The following is a 19,513-nucleotide window of genomic DNA, read 5'->3' as shown; positions in this document are numbered from 1 at the left end:
TATGTATATATTTTCAAACTGTACACCCACTTTCTCATTTTCACTTTTATTTTTTACATAATATTCCAACTAGTTATTATATCATAGTTTACTCAACTATCATTTTGGTGGTTTCTCTTCTTTATTCTTTGCATATAAGAGGCATCTATTTTTTTTTTTTAGGTAGTTGTTCAAATTTCAATTTTATTTTCCATTAAGCTTAAAGAAAACAAAAATATCTTCCTGGTAAAATTACTGGAATTCAAACCTCTTTGGTATATATATTATTGTTCAGGTTCCTAAAAGGACTGTCCACATGCACAACACAGCTGTAAGATCAGGTGGCTGTGGGAACTCTCCACCCTTACCTTGTCTGCAGAGGGTATTAAAACCCATTGACAGGGATGGACAAAAGTAGGTTTACAATTATGAGTGTGTGCAACAGTTTATTCTTGAATTCTTATTATTGTATTATTTTCCATAGAAGCAACTGTAAACCTACTTCTGCCTTGCCCTGTAAATATCAATTGCTCTCCTAGTTGTGCACTGGTATATCAGTAGCGCTTTAATTTATACTTCTTTGGTTAACAAATACAAACATTTGGATATCTTTTTAATTTCCTTTTCTACCAAAATTTATGCTATATAATTGTCTATACACTTGCCTTATTGACAAGTTTTTGCCAAAGTGAAGGTTTTTATTGCACTGAATCTGCGCTTTTGCTTTTAAATTTCTCTTCCATCCCATGCCGATTAAAGCTGCTGGCACTCCGAAAGCATGCCACAGGGACTTCTAAAATGTCCGTCTGATTTCAGGCTGCCGCGTCCTTCCACTCAAAGCGGTATTTCATTTTGTTTTGGTTCTTTATTCCCACCTCTACTTAAAATCCAACTATTTTTCTGTAACTATTATGAATCAGGATACTGAAAATGTTATAAAAACTGTAGCCTGAGTCTGAGTGTGCCCCCCAAAAAAGACACCATGCCCCACCTCCCAACTCCATTGGCTTCTGCCTCCTTCCCTGGCAAACAGTGGGTGAAAGTTTCCAGAAGCTACCTGTAAAGCATGTCAGAGAAATTTTTAGTGAGGACAAGAATCTAGAATCATTTTTTTTCCTCTAAGGGCTTATTCTAGGTTTTTGTTCACACACTCTCTGTATTCACTATTAATGGGTTTTGATGATGTCAGAGCTCTGAGATGGCCCTGAAGGAAGGCAGTGATCTAGGCACAAGACTCATGCTTCTGACTCACTTGTGATGTCTTTAATGACACCTTAGAGGTCTGTACACATAAATTACCTTTTATCTTCATGCTTTGTTGTGAGGGTGAATTTTTTTCCAGTATATAGGTCCTGCATATTTTACTAACATTTAGTAGGACTTGTGAACAACCATCGGGAGGGGTCACTGCATCAGGGATTCACCAGCATGTCAATGTCACTGCTTTCTTTTGTTTAGAATCACAGACAGATGTGAGAAAGAAACAGTCTGTGTCAACACAGACCTGTTTTCATCATTAAAAACATGATGTTGATAAACATCAAGCTAGCTACCATCCATGTATTCCAGTGTTAGATTGCTTTCTTTTAATACATTGAAGATGTTAATTTCAACATATATAAAGTTTTAGGAACTAAAGGGATATAGATACAGATATAGATATAAATTTTTTAACTTAAAGGGGTATATTTCTAAAATGCATGTCTTATTTTGTTATTTGGAAATTGAGATGTATTTTCACATTTGACATTATTACAAATGGTGGTTAAATTCTCGGTCATCCTTCTTCACCTTATGTTAACGAACTCAAGGGTTTGCTTCTTGTAGTCTTCTGTTCAAGAACTAGACATGTTTGTTGACCTTGCAAGTAAAGGAGACAGACAGGGGATTTGTATCCAAAGCTCTGTTTCCCTGAAGGTAGGCTCAGCCTTTGCTTAGACACTACTTGGTTAATTATACATTAATTTTTTTCTTTGCAGGCTACTATACTTAGGGGTTGAGTTCCTGTCAAGCTGCATCTGCAAAATACTGTGGTACATTTTAACATTTAGCAAGACTAGCATTTATTAAGAACCTTTCAGACCTTGAGATTCTTGTCCTAACACTTCCCAAACAGCTAAAGGTTATATAATGCATTATGTGACCATAGTAGAGGATCCAAGGTATGAGTACAAGCATATTTTTTTAAAAAATGAAATCCAGGAGTAAAAATGCAGAACAACTAAAAAGAAATATGTATTAACTGGTCCTGACTGGTTGGCTCAGCAGTAGAATGTCACCCTGGCATATGGAAGTCCCAGGTTCAATTCCCAGTCAGGGCACACAGGGACAGCAACCATCTGCCTCTCCACCTTTGTCCCTTCTCTCTCTTTCTATCTCTCTCTCTTTCTCTTTCTCTCTCTCTTTACCACTCCCACAGCTATGGCTCAAATGATTGAGCAATTTGGCCCTGAGTGCTGAAGATGGCTCCATGGCCTTGCTCAGGTACTGAAATAGCTTGGTTGCCAAGCAACAGAGTAGTGTCCAGATGGGCAGAGCATTGTCCTATGGGGGGCTTAACCAGATAGATCCATGTCGGGGCACATGTGGGAGTGTACCTCTTCCTCCCCACCTCCCTGCTTCTCATTTAATAAATAAATAAATAAGTAAATAAAAGAAATATGTATTTACCAATTTAGTTAATGAAACGTTTCTTATTTCAAATGATGATAAACAGTGTAATGACTCTCAACTCATTCAAGCAACTTTTTAAAAATATTTTTCAGGTAATTATCAATGAACAATTTTGAAAGCCACTTTTGTTTGAACTTTAAAGGACTTTTTCTTGGCAATATTTTATCCTGTCATCATTATGACATCAGAGGACAAATTGACAAAATAGGACCCGATTACAAAATGCAGAATCTTATAAAAATGGGTTACTCAAGGTAACCTGACGTAGGTCATCAGAGTCTTAGTAAGGCGGGTGATGAAATGGCAGCTTTCTTCACTTGCAGTTGAAGCACCAAGAGGAAGAGATTTACTCTGGGGATTTCTATATATAGGTTAGAATCTATGGGGCAGAAAAAAAATTACTGAAATAAGCAAATCCAGGTTTTGAATGTGTCCATTTACTTTTTGTGCAAAACAACACAAAAAGATTTGAAGGATTCAGTAACAAGATTAGTAGAAATGCTTGAATTTTAAGTCTCCAGAAAGGTACCTAAATAGAACAGAAGCATTTTTGCTGACTCATGATCTCAAGCTACTGCATATTCCAAATAAGAAGTTCTAAATATATGCTCCATATTCAGGAATCTGAAACACATTGGTCTAAAATGCTTCTTTTATATAAGGGTCATAATAAGAATGACAGAACTGCCATTTAAAATTATCATTAAAGATAGCTGTAGTTTCAGTGGATTATTGTCCTTTCACAGTTATATTTGATTATAATTAAACCCACTGTTCTCATTTTTTGACATCTGATAAAATCATTAATGAATCAGAACAAAAAAATGAAAAAAAAATGTACCCTAATTTTTTAAAATAAAAGATAAAATACTATAATAATGGGGCTCTGGGAGAAAGATAGAATATATCTTACTCAGAATATAAGTAGAAATCTTAATTACTCTGCCAAACTCACAAAAATGGAGAGCAGAACAGTGGTTAGCAGGGGCTTGGAAGAAGGAAATGGGGAGATGTTGGTCGACGGTACAACATTTCAATTGTGCAGGATGACAAGTTTCTGGAGATCTAATGTACAACGATGGGATTATAGTTAACAATACTGGATTATATAGCTGACATTTGCTAGGAAGGTAGAACATAAGTGTTTTCACAAAACACACACACACACACACACACACATACACACACACACACACACACAAAGAAGAATAAGAAAATGGTAAGTATGAAAGATGATAGGTATATTAATTAGCTTGACTGTGATGTATATTTCACAGTGTATATGTATGTCAAACCATCAAGTGGTACACTTTATGTAACACACTTTTTAATTGTCAATTTTACCTTAGTTAAGGTGGGGAATAAAAGAAAAATTAGCCTAGAATTTCAAATTATACTGAATTGTAAAATAAGCAAATAAAACATAATTTATGCTAATTTAATCAATCAGATAAATACTACAGGTATAGTCTCTTAAAATTATAGGAGGAAATAAAATATCTCGAAGATAATAGAAGTTTTTATTATTTTACTTTTTCCCATTATTTTTATAAAAGTTCTCTACCTTAAAGGGTAAATTTGTATATATATTTGTTAGATTTTTCTTTGCATCTGATATGAATCATTAATATTAATACATTAAATTATTGTTACTTTAAAAGTTCATTGTTTTCTTAAAATTAGATTACTGTGAAAGAATAAAACAGTAATTACAAGAATGACTTCTCCTTGCAGTGGTTTCTAGTTCTGACTTCCAATAATCATGCAGTGTTGGCCAGACAAGCCTTAAGTTCAGTACATTTATTTTTATTTTTAAATTTTTTTTCACTTATGGCTTATATTTAATATTATTTTGTATTAGTTTCAGGTATATAACCAAGTGGTTAGACAATTATATACTTTACCAAGCATTCTCCTGATATTTCCAGTACTTACCAGGCACTATATGTAGTTATTACTATATTATCCACTGTATCTCCTATGCTGTATTTTACACTCCCATGAGTATTCTGTAACTACCAATGTGTACTTTAGGACATTTAAAACAAGAGCTGTTACATGATTACCTGTCGTCCTAAAATGGTAAAAGTCCAGGTAATCATAATATAATAAACATCATAAAATAGCTAAGTATATAATAGTTATATTTAATATTTTATATCTGTATGTATTATATTACTATTATATTTAATTTAATATGTTATCATTAATGTATTATAAATATAACTAATTTAAATTAATGATAGTTATTCATCTATTTGCCAAACCCAATTTTACTATTGGAGCACATTAGTAAAATTTAAGTATGTACATCACTAAATTTTATTTATATGTAATTATTGAAAAGTGATAAATATAGAACCTACTTTACAAACTATTAAGCAGGGCATGAATCTTTAACACTTTTTTTTGTATTTTTTTTTTCTGAAGTTGGAAATGGGGAGGCAGTCAGACAGACTCCTCCATGCGCCCAACCGGGATCCACCCCGCACGCCCACCAGGGGGCGATGCTCTGCCCCTCTGGGACATTGCTCTGTTGCAATCAGAGCCATTCTAGCACCTGAGGCAGAGACCACAGAGCCATCCTCAGCGCCTGGGCCAACTTTGCTCCAATGGAGCCTTGGCTATGGGAGGGGAAGAGATGGACAGAGAGGAAGGAGAGGGGGAGGGGTGGAGAAGCAGATGGGTGCTTCTCCTGTGTGCCCTGGCCGGGAATCAAACCCGGGACCCCTGCACGCCAGGCCGACGCTCTACCACTGAGCCAACTGACCAGGGCTTAAAACTTCTTTTAAAGAGACTGTAGTTACTGTTTTTTATAACTCGGCCAAATTACATTAAAAGCAAAATAAAATTTTAATCATTTTCTGGAATGTTTCTGAGGGCTTTATAACTTCAATAAATGTCATAAACCATATTCCCCATCCGCAGATGAGAGAACTATGGGAATCTCACTGATCTAATTGTTTCTCTTTTGTCTGCACTGGAAGAATTACCTCGTCCCTCTGGGAACCTGAAGCAGGAAAGCAGGTGGCATGGAAAAGTTGCAGGAAGGAAGCAGCTCTCTCTGCCTTTCCATGTTAGTGTTAAGTTGGGGATAGGTCTTCACATATTCAGAAGGAATACAGAGGAGGAGGATTTGAATCCTGGTAGTAGAGACTAGGGTGTAAGGTAACATCTGCTGTAGGATTTAAAGCATGAAGAGTGTTTACCAAGTGATGGAAGGGGAGAGGATGGTTCATTGCAAAGGAATAGTATGGAAATGTAACATTTGGTGTGAAATAGCATATAACATGGGGGGAGGTCACAGTTTGTAGATTGCCATTTCTGGGCAATGACGTGAGAGGGAAGTGGAGCTGGGAGATGAGGCTAGAGGGGGAGATGGGTTTGGAGAACGGAAGGTCCTACCTGCTAGGTCAAGGATTTGGGACTTTCTCCTGAAGGCTCTAGGAAGCCAGTGAAAGGGTTCAGCAAAACAATACCATGATTAGATATTTTTAAAAAATATTTTATATGTGAAGATAACTCTTATCATCTGAATGGGATAGAGGCAGGGAGACAGCTAGAATTTTACAATAATACAACAGATGTTGAGTTTCAAAACTAAAGCATTGGCGCAGAGTTTAGAAGGGGAAAAATAGTTGGGAAAGGTATGAAATGGTTCTCAACAGGATGAGATGACTGGTAAAAAGCAGAGAATAGAACAGAGAGGAAGTTCTCCACCTCCTGGTCCTCTGTGTGCCCTGCTAAGGGGTAGCCTCAGAATAAAACACCAGAAATACCTTAAAATACTCAAATAAAACTCTATTCAGTGTCTGGGATAAATAAGTCAAAGAGAAAACAATTATGTTCCAGTGAGTGTCCAAGAACTGGGGAGACCGATGAAATATACTGGACACCCCTGAAGTGTTGGTGTCATCAAAGAACCTATAAGGAGTCAAGGACAAAAGTCAGATAGCAAAGTAGAGAAGGTGGGAATAGACAGGTAATGTCAAGGAACAAGTTGTTTAGTGAAATCCCTCAAATCAAGACAGACATGAAATAAAATTGGTAAAGTTTGGACTGAAAATCTAAAATGTGGAGAAGCTGATTCAAACCTGGTGGCTTAGATCCCAGGTGACATATGTACATTTTCTATTCATGTGTTTTCAGCAGAGCAAACACATGCTCAGGTGCTGAGGCACTCAGTTACTCAAAGATCAGTGACTCTCTCTATGCTAAACACAGCCTTGAAACTGCGTTAAAGAAAAACATGACAGTGCTGGAGGAGACAGCATGAAGGGGGAAAGGTCTTTGCCTGGTAGTTGACTTTTAAGCGTCGGTTTAAAGATATGCACTGAGAATTTCCAGGGCATGTATTAAATGAAAGTTGCAATAGAAAATCCCATTATCTTCAATGAAAATTTCATGGCTAAGTCCCTGTGCAGCACTGAAAATGTGTCCCTTACCTAAACTTGATGGTTATTTTGCCTGAAGATATATGGAGTGAGTGGAATATTCAGTTTGGCTCTGTGTCTACCCCCAGGATCTTACTACAGCTGTTCTGTTCCCTTCTGCATTCTGCTCTGTTCTTTTCCTCCCGTCTCTCGGCCTGCCATCTCTCTGCTGTCTTTTCAAATATACATTAACCCCTCATCTTCCAACTCTCAGACCGTGAAACCCAGGAACCCAATACAATCATGGGAAGGTTTCATCAGTACTGACTGTTTAACAAGAGTCAAATAAGAATATTGAAAGCATCAATAGACATCCAGAAGTTAATTCTATAGAATATACTGGAAACTTACCTGAGTGATCACTAGCTTACGGGTACTAGCTATTGTTAGACTGTCATTCATGTTTTCCTAAAGGGAGAGTGTAAATATTTGATACTTCATTCTATCTGTGTACAGGTGTGTGTATAAGTGAATTCTTTACTGTTGGAAACAGCCGGTTTCCCCCATTTTCACATGAAAATAGTTATGTGCTTTATTAAGAAAAGTGTCTCCTCTGTTACAGGAATTCAAGGATGCAGGGGTTGAGTCTTAGAAATCCCTGTGGACTTGTGACAGTTTCCTCCAGCTTTTCATCTATCACAAATGCATTGTGAAGGGCAACCAAGGTGGGAAAGATCTCTAGGTCAGCAGTGGCCTTTTCCGTATTAGTGTCACAGACACTCCCCTTGTGTAGGAGACTAGCAACCACTCCAGGACTGATCGGTAGTTAACATTTTGCATTAGCCCCAGGTGTGCCACTCTCCCTCATGTGGGGTAATAAAAGGGAGCAGGGAATATATAACCATGGGATATTAAACAATTAATTTCTTCAGTCATATGCTTCATTCTATTTCTCAGTAGACTTTTCACTCTGTGCACAGTGGTTAAAAGTAATTAGAAGCCAGAATAGATGAGATCGCTGTGGGAATGAACACTCTCTCCACAGATCAGTGCATTTTATATGGAAAAAGGCACATCGGTAGTGGAGAAAGAACACGATCTCCCTTCGATTTATTTTTGCTACCCGATTGCTTTACAATCGATAAACTTATTTAACATGCTTCACACCTAGTTCCTTTTTAATCATGAACACATTCCTTTTAGGATGAGGAGGTCTGCGTTCATACTGAAGTGGTCTGGGCAGGCTGAATAAAACTCGTCCAAAACAATGCATTTAAAGTATAAAGGCTGAGCCAAGACTGAGATTGTTGAATTATGGATGTGGGGAGCTTGAATTCTCTAAATGCAGTCATCTACGTGATACGAGTTTGGAATAACAGAAAGAGACCTGAATCTGAATCAGAAAACTGGTTTTGAATCCTGTGACTTATTCACTGTGTGACTGTGATTCTATCACCTGGTCTATCAGAGGCTTATTGGAGAAATGTGAATGATGATTTTTTTTTCTGAAAAAAATAAATATCATGAGGATTAAGTGGCCAGTATATATGAAAGCATTCACAGAACCTGGCAATAGTGAATGCTTCATTTTTCAACCTTAATCTGTATTTCTGATTGTGAATCGGACTTAGAAATATGAAATGCATCTGTTTAAAATGATATATTATACTTAGTAAAATAGAAAATATCATGTAAGAATTATTTTAGAAGTCACAGTATAGGCTAGGAGAATAGATCTTAAATGTGTGAACTATAAAAAAGACATGATAATTAGGTGACATGATTCAGGTGTTAAGTAATGCTATGGTAATTGTGCAATAAATAAGCGTATCAAATCAATACACACAATCCTTAAAGTTACACAATGTTATATGTCAGTTTTATCTCAATAACGCTGAAAAAAATCATAGTAACGGGTGATGATACGATGGAAGAAGAGTATGAAAACTCCAAGAGTTAACTCTTCTGATCTATAAAAAAGAGACTACAGAAAACTCTGGATCCTGTTGGAGCTTTTTTTTTAATATAATATGTTTTTCCAAATTTATTATTTTACATAAACTGGTTTTTAAAAAATAATATGATATGTAATTTGCACTTTTACTCATTATAAAAATTAGTAGTATGAATAAAAGATTTAAAGCATTGCTGTTAATCAGAGGCTGAATTATGATTCTTAACTGCACTCTGGGATTATCCAGGCCCAAGTCTGCTATAGCAAGCTAAGTAATGAATCCCAATCTCAAGTAGCTGTGATGTGCAACACCATGAGATCATAGAGCTAGAGGGACAGATTGTAGCAAAGAAGAGGTGTAGTAATTAACTCACTATCTAAGAAGTCAGAAACAGGAATCATATGGAAACTGACTGATAAAGAAAAATAATGTCAAGTTAGTGGAGAAGCAGGAACGAGGAGGAAACAACGGCACTCCTGCAGCTCTCTGGGGGGGAGCAGTGCAGTCCTAAGGGACCTGGGTAAGTTGTTTTGTAGCTGTGCGCAACAAGGACACTGCTTCTGTACAGGCTCAGTGTCATTTGAACTGGCACATCTGTTGGCCTGTAAAGAAATATCAAGCCTTATTGAACTTTTCCTAGAAATGCTCTCTTGTTTGGCCCTGTCTTCTATAATATACTTAGAGCATGACTAGGTTAAGAAAAGATTATGCGGCCTGACCTGTGGTGGTGCAGTGGATAAAGTATTGACCTGGAAATGCTGAGGTTGCCGGTTCAAAACCCTGGGCTTGCCCAGTCAAGGCACATATGGGAGTTGATGCTTCCTGCTCCGCCCCCCCTTCTCTCTCTCTCTCTCTCTCTCTCTCTCTCTTCTCTAAAAAAATGAATAAATAAATATTAAAAAAAAAAGAAAAGATTATGCACAATCTCATTCTCTATGGAGCTCATTTTTAGCATCCCCCTTTGACAGTTTGTAGAAAGTCACTCAAGGGCAGCAGAAAGGCTCCCCTTGAATTCAAGGGCAGAAGGTTTTCTTTTCTAGTGTCAAAGGAAAAAGAAAAACTCAAGGACATGGACAACAGTGTGGTGATTTCTGGGGTGGGGAGGTAAAGGAAGGTTTAGGGAGGATAAATGGTGTTCGACAAAGACTTGACTTGGGGGGAAGGTGTGGGCACACAATACAGTGTAGAAGTGTGTTGTAGAATTGGGTACCTGAAACCTGTATAACTATGTTAACAAGTGTAACACCAAAATTCAATTAAAAATATATTGTATATTAGAATAAAGACACATATTTAGGACTTGAAAATAATTAAGTGCTGGCAATTGTTTATTGATTCATTCACTAAGAAAAAAAAAACTACTTATGGGACATGGCCATGTGCCAAGCACTGTGCTACACCACACCAGGTAGACAAGAAGGATGCTGCACCCCCACACATCCAGCCTGAGTTCTCGACAAAGGAAACACGGGAAAATCAGGCAGCCGCACTGTGTGGCACTAGTTCTCTAATGACAGTAGGAGAAAGATAGTCAAAGGATGGGGTTTTTAAGTGGAGTGACAAAAAGGTGGATACAGACTTTTCAAAGTACAATAGAGGGGAAAAATATACAGCATGTCATTCTGACAGTGTGAAAGAACTGATTCTGTTAGAGGGCACATGTATGCTTCTAAACCCAGAAATATTGCTAAGTGATAAATGGATACCTTCCATCTGTCATAAAAAGCTTTTGTGTGTAACAGAATGGTGTGCAGATAACAGTAGTAGCTGCTGATGGTCCAATCTTTTCACCTGCTCTGTTCTCTTGGGATTGAAATAGATGCTCATTATTCCTCCCCAACACTGAACGCTGCCCAGGTTACTGCAGCTTAATATAGTGAGATCACAGAGAACCACAGCTGGTTAGATTCCTTATAACTTGTTTGTGAGCCACTTGAATAAGGATAATGGACCTGGCTTTTAATTAAAGGAGAAGCAAAGATGACTTTATAGAGCAAGGGAAAATGATTTCATGGTGTTTGGTTTTTTAAGATCTAAATTTGTAAGTTTGTAAGTAGAGACGTAACTGTATAAAGACACATAAATCTTGTGAAGAATATCACAATAATAGGTGCCTCTGGTTGTCCTCTTACATATCCTCCAAGTGATGCATTGGCCCTGAGGGATTTTTCTCGCTCTTGTTTCCATGACCAGAGGCAGCATCACTGTCATAAAGGATGGGGAAAATGAGTGAGGTACAGAAGTTCAGAGCTAAACAAAATCCAACTCGTCATGGTGTAGAATTCTGTATCAGGCAGAAGTCACTGATATCAGAATCAAGTATTTATTTTAATTGAAACCTGTATAATCTTATTGTTAACCAGTGTCACCCCAATACCTTTAATTTAAAAAGAAAAGAAAAAATGGGGAAATAAAAAAGAATCCTTTGCTAAAGGTTGTGTTTCTATTTTTAATTAATTTTTTAATGTCACTTTAGCGTTACATAATGTTAATTTACGGCATGATGCTGTGCTTGCAAATTTAGAAATCTTCATTACATTAGGTTATTGGGTGATATATTTAATGTCAGTTTGTAATTAAATCTGAACGTCCCTCCTCCACTAATAATAAGAAAATCTGGTCTACAGGAAAGTTCTGTCCGTTTCTATCACAACAAGTTTCGACACGTAAGCATATATGTTTATTTGGCGCATGTGTGCCTCTCTATTTTTATCACTTAATGTATACATACTGATGTAGCAAATTAACTAACACAAAGTTGATTCACGTTAGTCTTATGTGTGAAGCGATAGTGTACCCATGGCTACTGATAAAGTTCATTTACGCCACTGTAATTTTTACGAATTTCAACAAGGAAGAAATGCTACAGAAGCATGTCTGTTGCATCCACCATATTCCCCGGACTTAGCACCCTCCGACTATCACTTGTTTTTGTCCTTACAAAATTTTTTGAAGGGCAAAAAATTCAAAAATGAAGAAGATATCAAACAAGCACTGGTTCAATTTTTCGCATCAAAAGATAAAACATTTTTCAAAAATGGGATATACAAATTGCCCTCACACTGGCAAGAAATCATTAATAATAATGGCAATTATATTATTTAATAAAGTTTATTGACGGTAAGAAAAATTTGTATTTTGTTTTATTCCAAAAATGGACAGAACTTTCCAGTAGACCTTATAATATAATCAATTGTTAGTTACCAAACAAAACATCAGAATTTCTGACCATGGCCTTTCTGAGAATTAGCAAATAAATCCACCTTAGGAAAACAGAGCTCAAAGCCATAAACCTCACGTTGTTCTATTTTCCTATGTCAGATTCAGTGACTAGGTCACCACTGTGTCTGAAAAGGGGTGATGCATCTCTCTAAGTATTCGATTTAACACATCTCAACCGTTGGGAGATTGGCTTTCTTGTTCAGTACAATTTCAATTCACATTAAATGAGGCAGCAGATCTGTGGAGGTTTGGAAATGTAGCATACAAATAATGATTTTTGTTTGTTATCATGGTAAATAACCAAATATGTAGAAGATTCTTAGGTTTCAAGAGTCTTTTATCTAATTTGTTATAGAAATGTCAAGCTTGACATGTTTTAAAAAGGATTTACATGTATCTTGACTCAAGAATCAAGGTCTTACAAAGTGAACTACATATAGTGTAATAGATAGGACTTAATAAATGGTTGAAATACAACATTTTCCAATTAAACCAACTTAGGAAAACAAGCTCTGTCTTCATTGGGACTTAATTGAGAAGAAGGTCTGGAAGTGATCACTTTGAACCCCTAGAACAGGCATCCCCAAACTACGGACCGCGGGCCGCATGCGGGCCCCCTGAGGCCATTTATCCAGCCCCCACCACACTTCTTTCATTGGTGGTCAGTGAGAGGAACACTGTATGTGGCAGCCCTCCAACGGTCTGAGAGATGGGACAGTGAACTAGCCCCCTGTGTAAAAAGTTTGGGGACCCCTGTCCTAGAACCTAGAAATAAAACTAGAAAATAAGAGACCATTTCACATGCTTTTCCTGACCCGTAGCTTCATAGTTTGACATATAAAATAAAACTTATAGCTAATGTCTAGGGTCACTTGGGACAGAAGTATGAAATAAAGCCTCATATTAGCAAGTGCCAAATTATAGTCAGGCAAACTCTACTTCAACCAAGCCCCAGTTTCTGAAAGAATATTGGTAGAAGTTTGTCCTTAACACCATGTAATTATCATAATGCTGTAACATCAAACTCTTATAAAATAACTTACCACAGGGTTACTTTAATGAACATTTCTTTAAAATAAAAAAAAGTAGAAAGCTTTTGCCCTGGCCGGTTGGCTCAGCGGTAGAGCGTCGGCCTAGCGTGCGGAGGACTCGGGTTCGATTCCCGGCCAGGGCACACAGGAGAAGCGCCCATTTGCTTCTCCACCCCTCCGCCGCACCTTCCTCTCTGTCTCTCTCTTCCCCTCCCGCAGCCAAGGCTCCATTGGAGCAAAGATGGCCCGGGCGCTGGGGATGGCTCTGTGGCCTCTGCCTCAGGCACTAGAGTGGCTCTGGTCGCAACATGGCGATGCCCAGGATGGGCAGAGCATCGCCCCCTGGTGGGCAGAGCCTCGCCCCATGGTGGGCGTGCCGGGTGGATCCCGGTCGGGCGCATGCGGGAGTCTGTCTGACAGTCTCTCCCCATTTCCAGCTTCAGAAAAATGCAAAAAAAAAAAAAAAAAAAAAAAAAGTAGAAAGCTTTTGAAATACAATGGGATTTGAGAAATTGGGATATATGAAAGCTCACGTTCTCAGATATTCCAAGTAATATAGTACCCTTCTGAGCTCGCATAGGCAGACTTGACTGTATGAGCTCAGGAGCAAAGAGCAATGGAAATGACTTTAGTACATTCCTGGCTGCAGGCATTTCCAACTTGTTTCTCCTCTTCCCCATGTAACACTTACAGTCCTGGCTGCCTCACAGTAAGAACATAGTGCATTACAACCTGGGGTCCTGCACCTCCTTTTTAACATTAGGGTGAATTTGTACAATAGGTTATAGGAATACTCTTGAATCCATTCCTGCACCAGGACACTATAATAACCTAACTATAAATGGAAGTGACTATGAATCATATACACAGGCCCCAGTAAACCAAACCAAGTATATCCCTAATTTACTTCATTTAGTTTAGTTCCAGAAATAACCATGGCCGTTTTAACATGACAGAACATGGCAGAGAAGAAGTTGAGAAATAAAAACGCAGTAGTGGCAACTATTTGCAATTAAAACATTTTGCTTTGGTGAGTTTTAAAAAGCATGTGACTATATAAAGTGGTTTCTAGGGATCCGTACAAGTGCCGGACCCTGAAACTCAATCTTTTTTCTTTTGATAGTAAATCCACTTCTGACAGTACCTAATGGCACTTGTAGGTACAAAGGAGATACTCAAAAATATTTGTTGGATGGATGGATGGGCAGATGGATAGATGGATGGGTGGATGGATGGATGGATGGATGGATGGATGGATGGATGACTAGGAAGGGACTTCTTTGTGACTCTTTCACAGTATTGCTAATTCAAAGTGCCTTTCAAATGAAATTGGACCAGTTACCTACAGGTCAGGTTTATCAAAGTAACCCTATGCTAAATCTCTGAGTGATGCAGGATCTATTTTTAATATGAAATATGTCGAGAAGATTTATTCATGATAAGCACATATATATTGACCTTTTGCTTTTTCTGATTTTCTGATTTATGATTTATGCATAATTTTTCAGCTCTGTCAAGTACACTTCCCCAGGAACATGCCCTGAGCAGAGCTACTACTTGGAATGACTTATTACTGAAATTATGAAACAACTTTTCTCAGTGTCTATGTTATGTCTGCCTTTTTATGAAGGGCAGTTTTGACTCTGTGACCTATTTATGTGGCTCCCAAGCAAACAGTTGTGTAAAATTTTTAAGTGATATTGCAGCTACAAGGAACTGAAGAATTGAGGGTCCATATTTTCCAGTAAAAATACAGATTTATTTAAATGTTAATTTACTGTCTAATGTTAGAGCAGAGGTTATGCCAGAAAAAAGAAATTGGTGGGTCAGGCAAGAAATCATGTCCTGAATGGAATTTGCTTAGGATTCTGCCTTTGGTTTGCTCCCTTAACTCTCATGACCAGCGTTAGCAGACCAGTCTCAATGGTAATCAAAGGACTACCTACAAAATCAAATAGTCTCTTATAAAACCTGAGTCTGTGTATCATTTATACATCACTGAAAAACCATGTGCCACTTTTTGGTACCTGGGCTTTTTCAGAGAATGCCAGAATCGAAATGTCTTGCAAATGCTGACTTCTTGCATTTGACAGAGTTGAGAGAACATAAAAAGTTATGAGGCACATGATGTCATTTTGACAGTGAAGTTGTGTACTTACGGCTAGGCTTTCTTTTACAACCTTAATTTAGGGAATGGACTTCTGTTGTGAAACAATGGAGCCTTCACTGTAAACAACAACTATGAATCAGACACAGGCAATAGTTCCCACATTGACCTGATTGTCTATTTTGAAGCATCTCACTTTTTTTTTTTTTTTTTAATTTTTTTAATGGCATCTCACTTTTAAACAATTGCAAAATAATCTTGGGACCTAATTGGAATAAATGGTGGTTAGTATAAAAAGCAAGTATAGATGAAGCCATCTTTTTGGATATGCTGGTGAAAGAAATTTCACACAGATATTTCGGTGTGATTAGAAAAAAAAATAAAGATTTTATTGGTATAATAAAATCTCATTCAGTTGGTATAATCAGCATTATTGATTAAAATGTTAGGATCAATAAGGACTTAAAATTGGAGTAGAGGAGACCTGAAGAAGGAGAATCAGGTTATGGGCTGTCAAGTAACCTAACAAATGCTTTGTAAAAATAATTGATATTTAAACATGAACTGTCAATGGTGATTCTCAGCTGTCATTGGCACACAGTGTCCTATAACCAGCAGGTACATGCAAAACTACAGTATGTACTGTTGTCAGACACATACATGGAATATTTGTAAACATTGTGCATTACTAGATGTCTTAACAATTTTATAAAGCTTTAAAACTTTATGTTAGAGAACGTAGCCATTGACTATTAATGCTTTCTAAAGAATTCTCTTGAGGGTCGATGAGGAAGCTGCTTTGTTCTCCCAGTCATTTAACAGCCAATGGAGCATAACATGTTTCTCCTTTGAAGGCAATTGTACATGTGTAATAATGTGGTGGCGCTTTGTTAACTACTTTCTAAAATTACAGCAGTGATGTTTCAAATACCTTTCTTCTCCTTTTCTTAATTCATCAGTATTAAAATCCACCAAGTATACTAGACTTCTATAGTCAGCCTTATAACCAGGGATAAATGGGTGAGATATTCCTCACATATTAACAGTTGTATTATAGAACTTATTTTCATTTGTAGGGAAAAACTAAACAGAGCTAGAAAAATACATGTGTAAAAACCAGACCACAGAGAGGTAAAGACAGACATGGAGAAAAAACAATCAAAACTCTAATATATTGAAAAATTAAGTAAAACAACATCTGCTAATATAAATTTTAGGAAAAACACCTAACCTAACACTAATGATAATTTTTATTAAATGTATATAAAATTACCCCTGAAAAAACAATTCAGAGACCAGGACCTAAAAAATATTAACAAATAGTTACACATAGGCTCTAAGAGCTGCTGGAGAGAAGAATGTGGGGTAATAAAAAAGAAGCACCTCAAAGGGAAGGAAATGGAGGAAGACTCTACAGTCTTTAGATTTAGGGACTAAATTCTGAATTTCCTCAAGGTTGCTCTGAGCACACATTCTGGGATCACTAATTAAAGGTTCTTTTTGAAATTTTACAGTCTTTTAGATAAGTCCAAGAAATATACTTTATTTTTTTAATATATTCTGATCTTAGTGAATATTAATTTTACTGTTTATTTTTCTAAGATATTGGGCATAACTCAGTATAAATTTATTATCAGTATGAATAAAAATATTAAGTCATTTTTCAGTTATAAAATATCAGTAAAGAATAATATCTGCTAATATAATTTATTATAATTTTTCTTATTTAATTTTTTGTGTATCAACATAGTTCATTATGGGCTTGTTAGTCTATTTTTAACCAGGTAATTGTGTAGAAAAATCAATGGTTCACTGTCTTGTTGCTTTGCTTTTGCCTGCTGCTCTTTGATTTTGAAATTAGTGTAGGGAGGAAAACTAAATTTCCACCTCCTCTTTGAGTTCTTAGCCAAGACTCCTGTAATAAAAGACAGACTAAAAAGAGAAAAGCAAACAGAAGTTTATTAACATGTGTACCTCCTGTATACATGGAAGAGACCCAGAGGAAAATGAGGAATTCTCCAAGGTGGCAGATGTGGGGGTGGCGTATTCTGCTACCCCTCATTAGTAACCCCAGTTGTCTTGAAGTGCTTAACAGGAACTGTCAGGACTTGACTTGCCCTTGCCTTTGCCCACAGGTGCACCCTAAGCGTGACAGTGGAGCAGGCCATCATTCTGGCCAGGAGCCACGGACTGCCTCCTCGCTACATCATGCAGGCTACAGATGTGATGCGGAAGCAGGTGAGTCTCACTCACATCATAGGGAGCTGTTTACAGGACCTGGTTTTTAAGGTTTCCTGGTCCACCTGTCAGGTTTCTGAAAAGTGTCTAGAGGTGACAGGCATTTTTCCAGGCTCAGAGACTAAGTCCTGAACAAGAAACACTCCCAGGGAAGAAGACAGCACAGATAACCAAGAAACTTAGAAAGCATGGGACAGAAGGGTGTCTAAGAGGTCACCTGAAGGAGGAAAGGGTGCTGGCCAGGCAAAGTGAGCAGGAGTGGCTTGGTGCTTACGCAAAGGAGAAGATAAAGGGCCACATGTCACTCTCTGGGAATTGCAGGGAATAAACTGGGAAAGGGGGTGGGAAGAACAGAGGAAAGAGCTGAGGGCCCTGCATTCTTCCGGAGCTCTCCCGAGGCCTCTGGCCAGGACAAGAGTGTGTGTGCGATTCTGAAGGTAAAGCCGTGCCTTGGATTTTCATGAGGAGGATGGAATGCCGCCATTGGACTGTCTTTAGTATGTGTGGGTAAGAAGATAAGGGTAAGAAGTTTATAAAGTGAATAAACTTCTATACAATAATCCAATAGTATTTTAAGTGTGGCAGTTAGATTTTTAACCCTTGAAATTCTTTTAAAAGATAGACGCAAAGCAGTGCTATTCTCCAATTCAGTGATTATTAGGAAAATATGTTTCATCTAGTAGAAAAGACACAATGAGTAGCAAGACAAGAGAAGTTGAAAGACATTCATTTCATATTTTATTCTGCTGCCTCTTCTTAAGCTACCACAGGAAACTGATTTAACCAATCTTTCTATTTGCTGGCTTGGTTTGAATTGTCCAGTGATAGTTAGTGACTTAGCTTTGAGGATTTGTTTACTAAAGACTTAGTATATAATTCTTAAACATAATTTTTTGGGTTTGTTCCAAAAAACCAAAAATCCATAAAATGAAAAAACCCAGAAGCAGTCAGCAGTGAGGCCAGCTCTGGCCCGGCGTCTGCAGGGCAGAGAGGAGGTACATGTACATTGGTGCTTCAGATTGTGAACCCCAGACCAGAAGACTGAGAACCCAGGTCTCACAGGGTACGAGTCTGATTTGTGAAATGAAGGTTGGCTCCATGAGCACGTGACATGCTGTGATTCAGCTGGAAAAGGGCAAATACAGATGCAGATGGAACAGGTTTAGGAAGAACTTTTGGGGGTCAATATACAACTTCAGCTTTAAAAAGTAGGTCAAGGTGAACTTGTGATTGGTCATATCTGGATTGGGATTTGGGTGCTGAAGCATACAGAGAGATGAACCTTTCTGTTCCACTCTGTTGCTATTAGGTTAAGTTTGCAATCAGACTGACAGAAGCCATCCCAAAATTGTGGTTTACTAAGAGACTTAATTTTTTTTATAATAATCTAGTAAAGGGGAAATTATGAGTTGGCTACATATACATTCCAAGTTTATGAACACTCAAAACCTGTATCTTATTATAACTAAAAATGTGGATAGAGAAACAGAAAAAATAAAAATAATATCACATGGGTTTTAATGACTTGTTTAACTGGTGTAATCCTCTCTAAAACATAATACGCATATTATATTTGTATTAATGTGTGTTACTATTTATTTATAAAGTATAATTTAAAAAGACTAAAGAGCTAACAAAGCTCCTTATAAAACCCTGATTGATTTCTAATCTGCATTTTTTTTTAGTATTTACCACTCCATCTTTCTCCTGTTTTTTTTAATAAATATGTACATTTAGAACCCTAATCCTTCTTCTGTTGCTTGTTTCTCTACTCCAAGTTTTTTTATGACATTTCTAAGTGGTTTTGAGAGACAAAGACTGATTTCTCCTTTCTTTGGGAAAGATTATGGAGCCCAGTGCCTCTCTTTGCAGGAACTGGGGTGCACATGTTTGCAATATTCCTGCCCTTGCGGGTCCTTCGACCAGCACTCACCA

The 19,513-nt window shown here is 37.4% G+C and overlaps 1 protein-coding gene across 1 annotated transcript in view; it reads left to right on the top strand.

Moving 5' to 3' along the window:
• Positions 1-19,513, top strand: part of PREX2 (phosphatidylinositol-3,4,5-trisphosphate dependent Rac exchange factor 2) — a 269,082-nt gene that overhangs the window by 239,047 nt on the left and 10,522 nt on the right. Inside the window, exon 39 of the mRNA XM_066378926.1 lies at positions 17,476-17,578. Within this exon, the coding sequence (XP_066235023.1) occupies positions 17,476-17,578 (103 nt within the window). The remainder of the gene's footprint in view (positions 1-17,475; positions 17,579-19,513) is intronic.

Source organism: Saccopteryx leptura, chromosome 3 (assembly GCF_036850995.1).
Source record: "Saccopteryx leptura isolate mSacLep1 chromosome 3, mSacLep1_pri_phased_curated, whole genome shotgun sequence".
Classification (NCBI taxonomy): domain Eukaryota; kingdom Metazoa; phylum Chordata; class Mammalia; order Chiroptera; family Emballonuridae; genus Saccopteryx; species Saccopteryx leptura.
Note: the sequence above shows the minus strand (reverse complement) of the source record. Positions and strands in the feature narration are given on the sequence as shown.